The sequence below is a fragment of the Octopus bimaculoides genome, chromosome 21, assembly GCF_046866305.1.
Source record: "Octopus bimaculoides isolate indiv1 chromosome 21, ASM4686630v1, whole genome shotgun sequence".
Lineage (NCBI taxonomy): Eukaryota > Metazoa > Mollusca > Cephalopoda > Octopoda > Octopodidae > Octopus > Octopus bimaculoides.
This window is the reverse complement of record NC_142948.1, coordinates 37,348,743-37,366,590: the sequence shown is the minus strand read 5'-3', so window position 1 is coordinate 37,366,590 and position 17,848 is coordinate 37,348,743. Positions and strand designations below refer to the sequence as shown.

Sequence of the window (17,848 nt, the reverse complement as noted above, 5' to 3'; positions counted from 1 at the left end):
TTGAACTCAGAATGTAAAATGATCAGAAGAAATGCTGCTCAGCATTTTGCCAATCATGTGAAGAAACAACATGGTGGACCCCCCCCCCCCCCCTAGTTAGTTTGTGTTGCAGCTACTGCTTGTTTTGGCTAACCCACTACCAGCCCTTTGTGTACAGAGTTGGTGACTTGGTTGTTATTGTTTAGTCCCGGGTCAATCTTTATTGAGCAGACCTCTGATCAAAGCCATTCCAGCTATGACCATCATGTCTTTTCCCTGGGTGCAGCGTCCACTGGCCTCATAATCCAAGGGGACATTAAGATGTGATTTGAAGAAGATTTAGCTACTATTTCCAGCAAATATGACCCAAAAGTAGAGTGGTTATTTAGTGTACCAGGCTTCATGCCTCGTTGCACAGGCTTTGATAGTGTGAAATACCTGCCACACCTGTCTGTTTTATTCATTCAGACTTGTTTGCCACTTAGAGCACCAGCACCACTGTCACTCCTACCTTACAGGCACACCTTCACTCACCTGAGCCAGCAAGGAGATGTCTATGCTGTCACTCACCCTGACTGAGATAGCAGCCAAATCTGCCTCACATTACATCTCTACAAAAAAATGGCAACACACATTAGATAATTAGAAGAAAAGTGAACAGAAAACTGATTGTGGCAGGATTACACCTGATCATAGGTCCACTGAATCAAGGCTAACCTGGGGTTAAACAACTACAATCTTTGACTCTGACTTTGGATAATGTAACCCTAGATGCACAATGCCTGAGAAAAGAACAGGCTGGTTGACAAGGTCTGCTGGATCAAAGTCGACCTGGGGTCTAACAAGAAACATCTTTGAAGCTTACTTTCAATAATGTAGTCCTAGATACATAATGCCTGCAGAAAGAATAGGTTGGTTATTGTTGGATTGATAGTATCACATGTCAACTGGATTGGGCTGGCAACAGCTTTGGAAGGACACTCTAGATAATATTGTCCTAGATACACAATGCCTTATGTCTGTTGTATCAGAGCTAAGCAACAACATTCACCCTCAATAACTTAAGACCATTATGCAATAAAATATTCAAAGCATAACTAATTATTTTAGTATTCAATATATTTATATATCATACACGTCACATTATATGGTATAATTTTATTTATAAATAAATAAATATATATATATCTAGAGAGAGAGAGAGAGAGATAGATATAGATAGATAGATGGATAGATAGATATGTCGTACATAGATCATCATTTTTTAGCTGACATAAAAAATTTGATTTACTTCTCTCTCTCGCTCTCTCTCTCTCTCTCTCTCTCTCTCTCTCATATGCGTGTGTATCTTTTTGTGTCTAGATCCGAAATGGAGACAAACACCAGTTTCTCTGTGGTCAGCTTTGAAAAGGTATTTTCTTAACATGAAACCAACAGTAACCTTTACACAAATCAAGAACCTTTATCCACCAATGCAATATTGAGTACTCATTGCCATTGTTTGACATTTACATGTGTGTGTGTGTGTATATATATATATATATATATATATATATATATATATATATATATATATATATATATATATATATATATATAAAAAATCCAAGTCATGCCCAATGAAGCACATCTGCATGTTTACATTAATAAAATCCATGGCTTTTAAAAATGTACCAAATTTTCCAGTCTTCAGTTTTAACACACACACACACACACACGTAATGGTTCTAATTATTTTGTGAATTAGAGGATGAACTGGTTCTTTGCATTCCAAGGTCAGTGTTGCTACAGTCAATGACCCTGTTCTTCACTGGTGCTTTGCTTTATAAACCCCAGCGGGACGAAAGGTAAAGCAGGGCATGAGTTGGTTTCAAGTCGGCATGACCTGCTGGTCGCAAACACCACAGAGCACTTTTTCTTTGATGCTCAATTCCACCAGCTCATGTGTGTGGGTGTGTGTGTTTATGTATGTGCATCTATGTGAGTGTGTGTGAATGAGTATTTATGTGTCTTTCAGTGTCAGCGTTTGTGTATTTTGGTCCCTAGAGATGGTGGCTTTATCCATTGCTTTTACAGATTTTCCAAGACCAGGAAGATGTGTGTGTAGTTAATTGTTCTTGTGACATTTGGATATTCTTTCTCTCCTCCAGGTTCAAGACGGTTCTCCTGGCCATAAAGCTGGACTAGAAGCATTCTTTGATTTCATTGTCGCTATTGACAACACCAGACTGGTAAGTCGTCTCTACTCGTCCTTCTCTCTCTCTCTCACTGTTATCAATGTTTGCTTATTATTTCCAATAATGTACGAGCCAAACATCTCCACCAGCTACATCTCTCTGTTTGTATAACAGAGCCAGGCCTTGTCTCTTTTCTCTCTCTCTCTCACTCTCTCTCTCTCACTCTCTCACTCTCTTTCTTTCTCTCTTTCTCTCTCTCTCCACTTTGAATGCTGTCTCGTAACTCATTTTTCTTTAAATTATGCAAATTACCTAAACGATTACATTTTCCTATTCATGCTCTGTACAAGTCTGGAGAACTGATGATGGCTATTGATCCAGAAACACCTGTCCACAACTGTCCTCCTTATCTCCGGACAATCAGCCTGTCCTTTTCCTTAATGGCATGTCTGTTCCGGAGAATTCTTAACTCTCGAGATTATCTCCTCTTTCTCAAGTGGATTTGGTTTTAATTGCCTTTTGGTAATTAATTACCTCCATCCTCTAGAGACAGAAGTAATTTTCAATTTATCAAGAGTTTTTATTGTATGGTATTTAACATACCAATATTTGTCTATTCTATCCAAACGCATGCCATCGGTCACTTTGCATCATTTGTCGTAGGTCATTTTTCTTTAGTCTTTGCACAAGTCCTTTCATTTATTTCTTATAAGAACCACACACAAACACACACACACACACAATCCTTTTCCAACCCTGGGCTCACTCACATTCCTCTGCACTGACTTTTTTGTTTTTTAAACTACCACTATTATAGTGTGGGCACACTGCCTGGTGGTTATAGTGTTGTCCTTGCTAGCATAAGATCATGGTTTCAAATCCTGTTCTGGGCGGCATGTTGTTTTCTTGAGCAAAACACTTCATTTCACATTGCCCCAGTCCACTCAGCTGTAAATGAATTCCAACAATAGCTGGGGAAGTTAACCCTGTGACAGATCAGCATCCCTTCCAGGTGGTGTAAGATGTTGTGATTTAGTTACTTTTCCTCCTTTTTTTTTTTAGGGGTAGGGGGCAATCAAATGAGTCCCAGTTGAGCTCTAGACCTCAGTCAAACCGTCCAACCCATGCCAGCATGGAAAGTGGACATTAAACAATGATGATGAGGATTCCCACAGTGTGTGACAAAACAGTAGTGCAGGTCTTTTATTGTTTATAATTGATCGTACTAAGGGCATCGGCCTTATGACAACGGCAGAAGTGCAGTGATCATCATATTGTTGATACGGAAACTTCAAGCCTTGTAAGTGAGTCTCCATAACTGTATTGCTCTCTCTCTTTCTCTCTCTCTCTCTCTCTCTCTCTCTCTCTCTCTCTCTCTATATATATATATATATATATATATATATATATATATATATATATGTATATATATATACACACACACACTTATAAAGTATTGTCTTGAGTCCAAGGACTCATAGCCCCAGTTACCAAATTTCCATGGTGTACAAGTAACTGAGGTCTTACCATTCCTCCTCAATGGGGTGCCAGTCTGTCGCCTGTTTACTCATTTACAGCTGAGTGGACTGGGGCAGCCTGAAATATATGTATATCATCAATTTAGCATCTCCTTGATTACGTGGGTCAGATGATACTTGTTGAGGTAGAATTTTCAACAGCTGGATGCTCTTCCTGTCACCAACTCTCATCTGTTTCTAAGGGAGGTAATATTTCTCCCTAGTGCAGGCATGCTTTCACTGAAGACTGCAAACAAGTATGACCCAGGTCCTTATCTACAATTAACATGCACAATATCATCATCATCATCATCTTCATCATCATTCAAAATGTCTGTGGAATGGCCTCATCAGTCATTAATAAATATCAATTACATTGTGTTCTGCCTCTATCTATCTCTCTTGATAATTTGTCCACCACAGAGTCCAGGATCTAGCCAAAATGGTGAAAAGGTTCCTGTATGTACTTTCTATTTTCTACTCACCAACCTCCCTTTTTGCTTCATGGTTCTCCTGTTCAAGGCAGATCAATCAGTTTGGCCCAAGGGTTTCTTTCTATTTATTATCCTTGCATGTCTCTAGACCTGTTTTCCTTTTTATCCTCAACTTTTTTTAATACTTTGTAAAAGGATTGCACTGTGTGTGTGTGTGTGTGTGTGTGTATGTATGTATTTATATTTGTATCTATATATGCATGTATACATCTATGTGTAAGCACATATATAGATAAATATAGAAACACATACATATAAACATATATAAAGAAGATAAAGATACAAAAGTAAAACAAGGAAAGTTATGTGGAGCAGACAAACATATAGCTAGTAAAATGTGTGATGGAAAAGTGTAGAAATATAAAGCGAAACAACTATCACCAAAGAAGTGTACATATATTCAGATACATTCATAGATGCCTTTAAGAAAGGCATCCAACCATAGAAACCATGCCAAAGCAGACAATAGAACTAATTAATATTGTTACCTGAATAATTAAATTTAATAGGGTTATTTTATCAATGACCTTATGATGTTTGTGATTTGCAGGAAATTGGAAAGAGATAAAATTTAAGTACTCTAGCAGTGTGATAATAGGCATTTAAGTTAAAGACTATAACACATAGGATAAGTGTGTGTGTGTGTATATATATATACATATATATATACACACATATATATATTTATTTATATTGCCTAATAAATTCAACATGCATTGCATAACTTTTTCTCTCATTTGTATATCCAAAAGCACACACACACACACACACAGTCACATTGGGAACAAACTGGAAGTCGGATAATATATTCTTTAATGGAATTTATATCATTACTCTAGAACCTGAGGTTTCATTTTGGCAAATTTCAACAATTATTCTACACAGATTTAACTAGAATTAAGACCACAAACAACACATTGCCATTATTGTTGACAAATCACACACTTAACTATAAATGGCTGAATATCCTTTGTGACTTAACCTTTTTGTTACCATATTTTGATTGAAATACAAACCCTTAAATGAAATAAGTTTGTCATTATTGAGCAGATATTTGGAACATAACACAATTTTCTTATGGAAAGTTTTAATATAATTCACTTTAAAAGAAGAAATTTGCTCCATAGGACTGGGACAGTCTCTGACATGTTATCAAAGATTAAACTGGAGTTGAATAATTGTTGACATTTATTATGATAAACTCAAGAGTTCTAGAATATTGAATTCCATATATATATATATGTGTTTGTGGTGGTTTTATTGAAACATTGTGTGGAATAACTTTAAAGACGGTTATTGTGTAAGACCAAAAGGGGAAAAGAAAACAGAACAAAAATAGCAGTTTTATCTTATATTTTGGGGTGCAGACCCCTTCTTCAGGACATTTGGTAAAAATGGTTGTTAGAAAAAGTCAGCTTTTCCCAAATGTCCTGAAGAATGGGTCTGCACCCCCAAAATATAGAAATACAAAGTAAACCTGCCACTTTTTGTTTTGTTTTCTTTGTGTAGTTTACTTTGTACCTTCTCACATTGTTCCAGCCGCACACAACCACCTTCTTTAATGTATATATATATGTGTATATATATGTGTGTATATATATATATATGTATGTATATGTATATATGATTTTTCCCTCCTTTTCTCTTCCTTTGTTATGTATGAGTTGTGTTTAGTTTCTTTGGGGGGGGGGGGGGAGTGGCCTGTAAATTTGAAGCTGTTACTTTGCTAATTACTCACCTGTAACATTTGGTTGAAGCTCATTGTCAGTGGGGCGGTCACATAACAGAGTTATGTACCTTGATTCAAGGGGTCATAATACATTACCCATAATGCAAAATTTGGAGCAATGAACACCTCCCTGTCACCCACCACCCGACTGAGTGGTTAGATTGCTGCCAGCCTCCTTCCAGTTTCAATCCTGTCATCTCTTGGCACAACTCAAGACTATCGTAGCACAGACCTTTGTCCAACATGTTGAGTAATGGGATTGAACCAAAGACATCAGGGTTGCAAGCTAAACTTTTCAACCGTTCAGTGATTCATCTGGGTTTCCTCTCCCACCCTCACACCCACTCATAATATTACTACTTCCCCCCCCCCGCCCCTCCTACTGCCCTCTGAAATATATTCTTTAAAAAACCGAACACAACTTGTCAATCTAAGTTTGCCACCTCCCTTTATATTCAGCTGTTGTCTTGGTGACGGGAATCAAACGCTAAGGTCCAGGAGCTTGCTTAAATCTTTATACACATATAATATATATATATATAGTATATATATGTATATATATATATTTAATGTATTTATATGGTAACTCTAAGTATTTTTTTCTAATCTTTATAAAACAGTTCTGCAGTGTATTTTTAAAACGATATTTATTGTAATACATTTGTAAATGACGTATATTGAAGAACGGTTGTAAAGCGATATTTATTGTTTGGTGCAAACAGTTGAAGCAATGCTGAATTTAAATAGCGCCATCTATACTTAATCCGCGTGCACTTGACTTCTAGCATGCATAGGTGCATTATGTTGCCATATGAGTTTTCTCCCCTGTAGCTGCAGTTGCACTGTGTCACATTGAAAGAGGAGAAAACTCATAAAGACACACGCTGTTCCTCCTGCTTGCTAATGGTTAGTAAGTGCATATACCATTGACAAGCCAGATTTTGTCTCAGCATGTGGCTGGCTGTGAGTACACGTCATTGGCATGGACTAAGAAAGCAGGAATGCATCTGGCGTTCTCATTGTCTGCTGCCAGACTCGGTCTTTCCATATCACTTTGACTGCAGCAAGTCTTTTGAAGGTTTTTTTTTTTCTCTATTTAAACAGAACATGTCCATGGGAGATTTTATCTCAGACAAAATCCACAGCATCTTACCTATCAATGGTGTACATACATTGAGATACAAGTCAGGGAGTGGCACTTCCTCACACAGCTGTCCTCATCCATACGTAGCACATGACCATACCAGCGGCCCAGAGGCATCACATTTGATGCTTCTTATGCCTAACTTTTCTCTCTGGGTACTTACACTCTGTCGTGTGTGCACACTGACATTACACATCCAACAGATCATGCTAGCTTCATTTCTTTCAAGCCTACGCATTCAACTGGAACCCACATCATCGTAACTAACAGGGTACCAGGGGAGGGGATATATGTGTGTATGCATATATATATATATATATATATATATACTTGGGAATTATATATATATATATGTATGTATGTATGAACTTCTTGGTGCATAGATACCTGACCCGTGCCTCCATATATATATATATATGACAAGGGAAACTGTGAGATAACGGTTTGTCATCTTTTCTCTGTTTTCCAGAACCAGGACAATGATACACTGAAGGAATTGTTGAAGTGCAATGTGGACAAGTCTGTGAAGATGACCGTTTACAGCAGCAAGAGTCAGTCAGTACGTGAGGTGACGATCACTCCGAGCCATAAATGGGGGGGACAAGGATTGCTGGGCGTCAGTATTCGGTGAGTATTTTTCTTTCACTGCACATCTCTCTCTCTTCTCTCTCTCTCTGTATGTAACTACCTGTCTATATCTATCTATCTGTATCTATCTATGTCTATCTATTTATCCATCTGTCTATCTATCTATGTCTATCTATTTATCTGTCTATCTATCTATCTATCTATTTATCTGTCTATCTATCTATCTATCTATTTATCTGTCTATCTATCTATCTATCTATTTATCTGTCTATCTATCTATCTATCTATTTATCTGTCTATCTATCTATCTATCTATCTATTTATCTGTCTATCTATCTATCTATCTATTTATCTGTCTATCTATCTATCTATCTATTTATCTGTCTATCTATCTATCTATCTATCTATCTATTTATCTGTCTATCTATCTATGTATCTATTTATCTATCTATGTCTATCTATCCATCTATCTATTTATCTGTTTATCTATCAATGTATCTATCTCCATATGTCTGTCTATCTGCCTATGTCTATCTATCCATCTCTCTGTTTGCCTCTCTTGTTCCCTCGTCTGCTTATGACTGCTTCCTAATGGCTGCAGTTGTGATGTAGTGGAAATATGATTAAACAAAAAGAGACAAAAAAAGACAACACAAGAAGGACAAGTTTGAACAAATGTTGTGTTCCTTCATTTAATGCTTAAATGAAGGAAGGGGAAATTACACGGTGCATTCCAGACGTTTTTCAAACTTTCTCAGGAGAGACATTTATTCATCTCAAGGAAATACCAAACTCTAATCTCCTTCAAAGTAGGATGGTCCTCTGACTCCAATGCACTTGTTGTATCACACCAGCCACTTGACGAAGGCCCCATGGAAGCCCTCCAGAGTGATGGTGTCCAGGTCCCATCTCACAGCCTCCTGAGGTTCTCTTTCGACTTGGGGAACAACCAGAAGTCTGAACTGTAGGGAGAGAGAGAGGGACAGTTCTGATGTCCATCCCTGTCTAGGGGTCGGTTATCAAGATGCTCGTCACTTGGTATGCTGGGAACAAACTTTGAGCATGATCAGATCTTTATGAATAATTCCGTGTACAGATGCCCCACCAACTGCTCAAAACTGTATGTGTATTGCCTTTGTAGACACATAATGGTTTCCATCCAGAAAATTGGGAAATACGTAAATATATATTTAGGACTTTGTTTAGCAAGATTCCTGATGTGAAATCATTTGTTGAAACAGATATTGTTATATTTCATGATGGTCAAAGTGCTTGTGTTTATTTGGCAAAAAAGAAAAAAAATACAAATGACCATCCCAAAATAGAACAATATGTGTATATATATATATATATATATATATATATATATATGTTTTCTCTTCTCTAGATTCTGCTCTTTTGAAGGTGCTAACGAAAATGTGTGGCACATTTTGGTGAGTCTTCAACTTTCCCTTGCTTTTTGATTTTCATTTACAATATTGTTCTGTTCTCTCTTTTCTCCCCCCCCCCCCTTACTTGCTGGCAGAATTGCTAAAGCATCAGAAGAAATGCCTTGCAGGTATTTGTTCCATTACTTTATGTTCTGAGTTCAAATTCCATCGAGGTCGATTTTTACCTTTCATCCTCTCTGAGTGGTTGGCGTTAGGAAGGGCATCCAGCTGTAGAAACTCTGCCAAATCAGACTGGAGCCTGGTGTTGCCATCCGGTTTCACCAGTCCTCAGTCAAATCGTCCAACCCATGCTAGCATGGAAAGCGGACGTTAAATGATGATGATGATGATGATCCTTTCTAGGTCGATAAGTACCAGTTGAGTATTGGGATCAATATAGTTAATTTATCCCCTTCCCTGAAATTGCTGGCCTTGTGCCAGAATTTGAAATTATTACTTCTGCCTTAGTGAAGGCGGAGGTATTGTTTTCAGTCGTGTTTGTTTGTTTGTTTTTCTGTGGACAAGATATCCCAAGAACTGTTGGATGGATTCGGATGAAACTTTCAGGGATGTTTGGCCTCATGACTGGCACGAACTGATTAGATTTGGGGATTAATCTGGTACCGAACAAGGATTCTGGCTAATCATTGAGAGGACATTGGTGTTGCCTTGGCAGAGGTTTGCATTCTCTGTGTGCTCCTGTTATTATTATTATTATTATTATTATTATTAACTTCAGAATCGGTAGAGCACAAGTCCAAATGCCTTTGTGATATTTTAGTTTCACCTAATAACATTCTGAGCTCTAATCACATCCAAGGAGTGGTCGTTTCCTCCTGTATCTCTGCAAGTTCTTGCTTCAGCTGGATACCAGTAATATACTTGGTTTAATCAACTCTACTTAATCCACTGTTATTGTTGTTATTTAACAGGAGGTTCACCCCAACTCACCTGCTGACCTGGCCAGTCTACGATCCAACACAGATTACATCATTGGGGCAGATTCTGTATTACACGAGGTAAGTTCTCTGTCTGTCTCTCTCTCTCTCTCTCTGTCCTCCTTTTTCTCTGTTGCATGTCTTCTTGCTTCACAGTCTTATCTCATTGCTTCAGCTGTGACCATCTGTGTGTGTGTGAGATTACATATTTGTCTGCGTAGTAGGATGTTTGCTTGTGTGTGTGTGTGAGAAAGAGAGAAAAAGAGGGAGGCAGAGATTAAATGTTGGTCTGTGTATGGTGTGTCTCTCTGTGTTGTGTGTGTGGTTGTGATTTTGTTTCTGCAGAGTTGTCTGTCTGTCTGTCTGTTTTTTCCCCTTCAGCCACTCACACAATTATCATCATCATCACTTCTTACTCTGCATTACTAATTCTACCTCTACCCTGCTGCTACATACCACCACCACACTCACTACATCCCAGCCACCACTCCTACTAATACCCCTGCTGCCACCTATCATGTACTTCCTCTGCTGTGTTAATCACTAATCTCTACATAAACGTGTCTGTGTATGTTTTTCGTTGCAGTCTGAAGATCTGTTCACATTAATAGAGTCTTATGAAGGTAAACCTCTCAAGTTGTATGTCTACAACACTGACACAGACAGCTGCCGTGAGGTGACCATCACCCCAAATAACCAGTGGGGTGGCGAAGGAAGGTAACTATCTGAATATCTCAAACCTTTTTGCTCTTGATTGTCAAATTGCTATTTTTCTTTCTGGATTAGAATCAACAAAGTTTAGTAACCTAAATTCGAGGAAGCTGGATCAGATCTTTAAATAACCAGGGGTGTAATGAAGGATGTTGGGTTTTCATTCTTCCTTTATATGTTACCCTGGGGGAAGGCCTTCCTCTCCCAAGTCTTGTTGGTTTTGAATACTCATTGGTGCTTCTGTAACTTTGCCCTTTTTTTTTTCTTCTAAGTAGAGGTGTTGGTCCTACAAAATCTCATTGTTACCCCTGGGAAGAGGTGGTCCATATTAGTTTGGCTCCTAACCTTTGACCTGTACAGCATAGGAGGCCCTAGCAGGAGCTTAAGCTCCACTGGCCAAGCTCTCAGGGTCACCCACACAAACTCATTCTTACCTCTGGGAACAGCTGGTCCCTATCAGTCTGGCCTCTCTATCCTTTGACCTGTCCAGCATGGGAGACTCTGTGGCACAGCTCCCTTGAAGCACAAGGCATCGTATCGCAACAAGGACTGGACTTTATGCAAGTTGCTGCACAGTGGGACTGAAGCTAAGACCCAGAAGTTTACAAAATTAGCTTCTTGACCACGCAGCTGTGCCTGTCCTATGAGGATCAGCTTTCTCCCTCCTTCCCACCAGCCTTGACCACACAACTGTGCCTATGCTATGAGGATCGGCTTTCTCCCTCCTTCCCACCGGCCTTGACCACATAGCTGTGCCAATGCTATGAGGATCGGCTTTCTCCCTCCTTCCCACCGGCCTTGACCACGCAACTGTGCCTATGCTATGAGGATCGGCTTTCTCCCTCCTTCCCACCGGCCTTGACCACGCAGCTGTGCCTATGCTATGAGGATCGGCTTTCTCCCTCCTTCCCACCGGCCTTGACCACACAACTGTGCCTATGCTATGAGGATCGGCTTTCTCCCTCCTTCCCACCGGCCTTGACCACACAACTGTGCCTATGCTATGAGGATCGGCTTTCTCCCTCCTTCCCACCGGCCTTGACCACACAACTGTGCCTGTGCTATGAGGATCGGCTTTCTCCCTCCTTCCCACCAGCCTTGACCACGCAGCTGTGCCTGTGCTATGAGGATCGGCTTTCTCCCTCCTTCCCACTGGCCTTGACCACACAACTGTGCCTATGCTATGAGGATCGGCTTTCTCCCTCCTTCCCACCGGCCTTGACCACACAACTGTGCCTATGCTATGAGGATCGGCTTTCTCCCTCCTTCCCACCGGCCTTGACCACGCAGCTGTGCCTATGCTATGAGGATCAGCTTTCTCCCTCCTTCCCACCAGCCTTGACCACACAACTGTGCCTATGCTATGAGGATCGGCTTTCTCCCTCCTTCCCACCGGCCTTGACCACACAACTGTGCCTATGCTATGAGGATCGGCTTTCTCCCTCCTTCCCACCGGCCTTGACCACACAACTGTGCCTATGCTATGAGGATCGGCTTTCTCCCTCCTTCCCACCGGCCTTGACCACACAACTGTGCCTGTGCTATGAGGATCGGCTTTCTCCCTCCTTCCCACCAGCCTTGACCACGCAGCTGTGCCTGTGCTATGAGGATCAGCTTTCTCCCTCCTTCCCACCGGCTTTGACCCCTCAACTAAGTGGGGTATATATACTTTAAAACTTGTTGCTCTATTCTGCATTATTAAATGTTGTTGCTACATTATTGAAATCATAAATTTACTGAATGCCAATGTTTTCTTCTGTTTTCGTTTCTTTTGCTCTGCATCTCTCACAGTCTTGGTTGTGGTATTGGTTTTGGCTACCTGCACAGAATTCCTAAACGTCAGTTCCCATCAAATATGAACGTCACTACATCGGTAACAGCACCTGAAGCACCCACTAAGACTGTTGATGGATTTTCTGAGGTTTGTAGATCACAGCTATCATTAACTCTTTCATTGGTTTTTACATTAACCTGTTAGCATTTAAACTGGCTGCATCTGGCCTCTCACACCTACCCTATAATGTCATTCTAAAAAATATACCCTCACATCATTGAAATCTCGAAGTTATGAGACAATGCATGATTAATTAAGAATACAAAAAATCAATGTAAATGAAAAGAATTACATTTGACAAGAATCTGAATGCTAAATGGTTAATTAATAACTAGAATGTTTTTATGAGATTCCAAAAATGTTAAGGTGTCATTGAAAAATTAGCTGCAAAGCCAAAAAAAAAAAAAAGGATTCTTTTTCAATTCTCAGATTTGTAGCATAAGAAGAAAAGTATCTGTGTTGTTTTTCTCAATTATCAGATTTTTTTATATGTTAGACCACTGGTTTTAAATTGAAATTAATATTCAATTTATCACCCTCAGTATATAAATATATGTATATATATATGTATATATATATGTATATATATATATATATATATATATATATATATATATATATCCCTATGTTAGTGTGTTTATGTCCCTGTAACTTAGCGGTTCAGCCAAAGAGTTATAGAATGGACTATCTGGTTTTAAAAATAGGTACTGGGGTTGATTCATTCGATGGAAAAAGAAAATTGTTCAAGGCAGTGCCCCAGCATGACCACAGTCTAATGACTGGAACGAGAAGATAAAAGATGTGTGTCTACATGTGATGATTGTAAATGAGCAATGACTATGACAAAAGCCATGTTAATTTCTAGTCCTCCATGAGGAAATAATCTCTTGCATTGGAGACGAGAAGGACAACTGACCATAGAAACTCTGCCTCAACAAATTCCATTTGACCCATGCAAGTAATGGCCAAGTGGACATTGAAATCGCCAATATGTTATACTTTCGCTACATGGTGTCTGGTAATGTGGTTCTGTATCATTTCATTGCATGTGCTGAACTGGTATAGCTGTACAGGAGGATAGTCACATGTAGGATACTGTAACAAGGAGTGGCTGTATGGAGTGTAGTCACATGTCTAAGGTTGTACATGTATCCACAAATTATCTCTACTGTCTTTTTTTTTCCTGTAGGTGTCGCTATCATCAACACCTCAGCCTGCTGGATTGGTGCAAGGCATGGCTAATATGTCACTGAATACAGGTATGTATGTCTTCTCTAATAACCACCATCACTTCCACTGCCCCATGTCTCCATGTCACAACAACACGGAGACAGGTCTTGTGTGAGTTCAATCTCAAAGCTACCAATTACCAAAACAAATACACCATGGGTCTGCATCTTTCTCTTTTTCTCTGGCCACAGCTTTGAATCCAAAACTGGTATTGATTTTTTTTTTTTAAAACCTTTTGTTCATAATGTATCTGGGACTACATCACGTAATGCAGTGGTTCCCAAAGTGGAAAGTACTGCCCCTGTAGGAGCGGGGGAAAGAACCAGGAGGTCACTGAAGAAAAGAGGGGGCCAAAATAATGGGTTAAGTTTTAATTGGGGAATACAGTTGTTTTGAATTCGTTTCAGAAAGTGGTCCATGTTTGTGGTGGTGAGCTGGGGGGGGGGGGGGGAATGTGGCCCAAATGCCAAGGGGGCAGCTGCCAGAAGAATCTTGGGGACCACTAATCCAATGCATAGTGTAGTAATTAGTATTCACACCTATAATTATTGCTGTCCAGCCCCTGGCCAGTTCTGACCCTACAAGCCTTTCATTAAATATGTTCCAGCTGTATCCATCCCATTTTTTTTATTCAGTCATAGTTTATCTGGGACTACATTTTCTGATGTATAATAGACCAGTTGGTTGTAGTAAGGCAGTAAACTGACTGATTTGTTAGTGCATTGGGTAAAAGGCTCTGCAGCATTTTGTCCATCTTTGCGTTCTGAGTTCAATTTCGGCCATGGTCGACTTTACTTTATATCTGTTTCTGGGTCAATAAGTACCAGTTAACGACTGGGGTCGATTTAATCGACTAGTTCCCTCCCACAAAATTGCTGGGTTTGTCTTAAACATAGAAATCGATATGTTATTTAGAGTTACAAACCTGTTTAGCCCAGGTTAGTCCTACTCCAGCAGACCAATTAACCGAGTGTTCCAACAGGAATCATCTTCTTTTTTCACCAGACACATTGTATCTTGGACTACATTATCTCATGTACAGTAAAGCATGGCCCTCTTATTTAATTGGGGTCTCACTTGAACAGTGAGAAAAATCTTTAGGCTTTGTAGCAAAGTTACCTCCCTTGAAAGAATTTGTCAAGTAGCTATGAGTTGTCTCCCTTTACAATGACGTAACGCTGTTAGATTTTTGCATTTTATGATAATTATATTCATTGTTTTTGTATACTTAATACATTGACTCTACATTTCTATACAGTATACATGTGGGTGTGAGTGTGTCCCACCCGTTTCTGCATAACATGTAGCATTGTCTCCCATGACTTGTTTTTATTGATTCTTTGCAGGGTCTTACCAGTCGAGGTTGACTTTGCCTTTCGTCCTTTTGGGATCAATAAATTAAGTACCAGTTGAACACTGGGGTTCGATGTAATCGACTCATCCCCACCTCCCCAAAGCTGCCCTTGTGGCAAAAATTTGAAATAATAACAATAATAATAATAATAATTATTATTATTATTATTATTATTATTAAGATGGTGAGCTGTCAGAATTGTAAACACACCAGGAGAAATGCTTAGCGGTATTTCGTCCATTCTTATGTCCTGAGTTCAAATTCTGCTGAGATCGACTTTGCCTTTTTGGGGTCGATCAATAAAGTACCAGTGAAACACTGGGGTCGATGTGATTGACCAGTCCCTTCCCCACAAAAAAATTTCAGGCTTTCTGCCTTTTAGTAGAAAGTATTATTATTATTGACTCAAATTTTGGCACAAGGCTGACAATTTTGTGGGGAACAAAAAGGTCCTCTACTGGATTTGATTTTTCTTAACACCTGGAAGGATGCAAAGTTCACTTTGGCAGGATTAATGCTGTCTCTTGGAAGTTCTCAGTATAAATAATATATTGTCATTTAATTTTATAATAAAAGCCCCCAAAAAACAAACTGTATTTGTCCTGTGTCTCTTTTTTCTTCTGTTGAGTAGTGTTTCCTTTTTGTATTTGCAGGCGTCCCAACTATCCCTGTGTTAAACAATCCAGTTGATGCAATGTCTGGGGCCAGTGGAGTTCCAGGCCAGATGCCTTTCTCCACACCCTTAACATTTCCACCAGGTTCAGCATCAAGTAGGTCCTTACTTTACTTCTTGTTGTTTAATCCCAGTGACTCGGTTGATCTCATGATTAAAAATAGTCCAGCCATGACCACCCCTCATATCTTTGTTTTCATGTCCACATTTTCATTTTAGCCATTGAAAATCTGTTTCAATAAACTATACATTGTTTGTATTATGCAAAAGTGTCGTAAGTCCAAAATGTTGCTTTTTCTCAGAAAGCACAAAAATAGTTTCACCATTCCATAGCAGAACCATTCTACTACTCTTTGACAATTTTTGATATCTTGGCATCTGAAGCAGCTGGAGATACGATACTTTGACCAAAAGAACCAGCTTTTACAAGCAAAAATAAATATTGCAAAAAAAACCGCATTTGGTCAAATTTGGACATACGAGAGTAACATAATAGCAAAGAGATGTGTGTCTGATGAGATTCTTTTAGTTTCATGTGGCTTCAGTCAGCCCAGGGCTATAGTAGAAGACACTTGCCCAGTGCCATGCAATGGGACTGAACCTGGAACCATGTGGTTCAGAAGCAAACTTCTTAAACACACACCTGCATATATATTGAAAGCAAAAACACAATCCAGAGGACAGGTTTTTTCTTAATAATAATAATAATTCTGGGCAATTTGATCACCACATTAATAGTGTAGGTCATTAATCAGTTGGGGTGGGCATTGGAATGCGATCAAAGTTACCTCTAAATACCTGAACACCTTCTGATCCTCCAGTGGTTTTATTGTCTGTCTGTTTGTCTCTCTCTTCCAGCTCTGCCGCCACCAACAGCCATGCTAAACTTACCAAACCTAGCATCACTTCCTCCACTGACCACTCCAATATCTATACCTGGATTCCCAACCATACCCCCCACGTTCTCTACATCAGCAATCAACCCTGGCGTTGTCGGAGGGGCAGCTGCAGCTGGGGCAGGAACGGTTGCAGGAGGAGGTGAGTCTAATTACCTTTATCTTTTACTTGTTTCAGTTAATTGGCCACGGGCATGCTGGAGCATCGCCTTGGAGAATTTCAGTCAAGCAAATCAAACCCCACGACTTATTCTTTAAAGCTTGGTACTTATTTTATCAGTTCCTTTAGCTGAACTGCTAAGTGGCAGGGATGTAAACACACCAACACTGGTTGACAAGCACAAAGACGCACGACAAGCTAAAATTACATTGACCCCCAAATAATTACTGGGGGTCAATGTAATTAACTAGTCCCCTTCCCGAAACTTTCAGACCTTGTGCATATAAGAGAAAGCATTATTATTATTATTAAGTACCAGTTGCATACTGGGATCAATTTAATCCACTTTGCCCTTCTCTCAAAACTGATGGTGCCTTGTCTTCACTTTGAATCAGATGACAAAAACATCCACAGCCCCTTCTGCAGCAGTTTTGTATCTGTTTGTGTTGCGGTTGATATAAATATCTGCTATCACTCACGGAATTTACTGTTGCATCCAGCCATGCCAGTTTCATTGAATATATTGTGCTTGTAGTGATGACAATTTACATAAACAGTTCATGCTTTAAACTGGTTGGCATAAATATACGCCAAACTGTATTTTTTTAATATTATAATTGCTGATCTCAGCTGAGATGATTACCGTCAGTGCAACCTAAGCCATTGGCTGGTGAGTTGGCAGAATCATCAATCGTTACATTCTGAGTTCAAATACTGATGGGACCGTCTTTGCCTTTCATCCTTTTGGGGTTAGTAACATTAGCACTAGTAGAACACTGGGGCCAATTCAACTTGGCCCCTCCCCAGAGTTGCGGGTTTTTGTAATTAATTTGTAATTATTAATATAATTAAGGCGTCGAACTGGCAAGATTGTTTCTGCATCAAACAAAATGCCTCACAGCATTTCTTCTGGATTTTACTGAGTTCAAATGTCACAGAGGTAGACTTTGCCTTTCAGAGTCAATAAATTCAGTACCAGTTATGTATTGAGGTT

At 39.4% G+C, this 17,848-nt stretch overlaps 1 protein-coding gene across 3 annotated transcripts in view; it reads left to right on the top strand.

The window, feature by feature from the left end:
• LOC106873320 (Golgi reassembly-stacking protein 2) overlaps positions 1-17,848 on the top strand; it is a 30,214-nt gene that overhangs the window by 10,373 nt on the left and 1,993 nt on the right. Inside the window, exons 2-11 of one of the 3 annotated variants that reach the window (XM_089339150.1) lie at positions 2,130-2,210; positions 4,097-4,126; positions 7,510-7,667; positions 9,016-9,061; positions 9,991-10,077; positions 10,583-10,713; positions 12,499-12,628; positions 13,731-13,800; positions 15,779-15,895; positions 16,657-16,836. In XM_089339150.1, the coding sequence (XP_089195276.1) occupies positions 2,130-2,210; positions 4,097-4,126; positions 7,510-7,667; positions 9,016-9,061; positions 9,991-10,077; positions 10,583-10,713; positions 12,499-12,628; positions 13,731-13,800; positions 15,779-15,895; positions 16,657-16,836 (1,030 nt within the window). Of the gene's footprint in view, positions 1-2,129; positions 2,211-4,096; positions 4,133-7,509; positions 7,668-9,015; positions 9,062-9,990; positions 10,078-10,582; positions 10,714-12,498; positions 12,629-13,730; positions 13,801-15,778; positions 15,896-16,656; positions 16,837-17,848 lie in introns of all 3 variants that reach the window. The other 2 variants (XM_089339149.1, XM_089339151.1) reach the window with 2 other exon arrangements.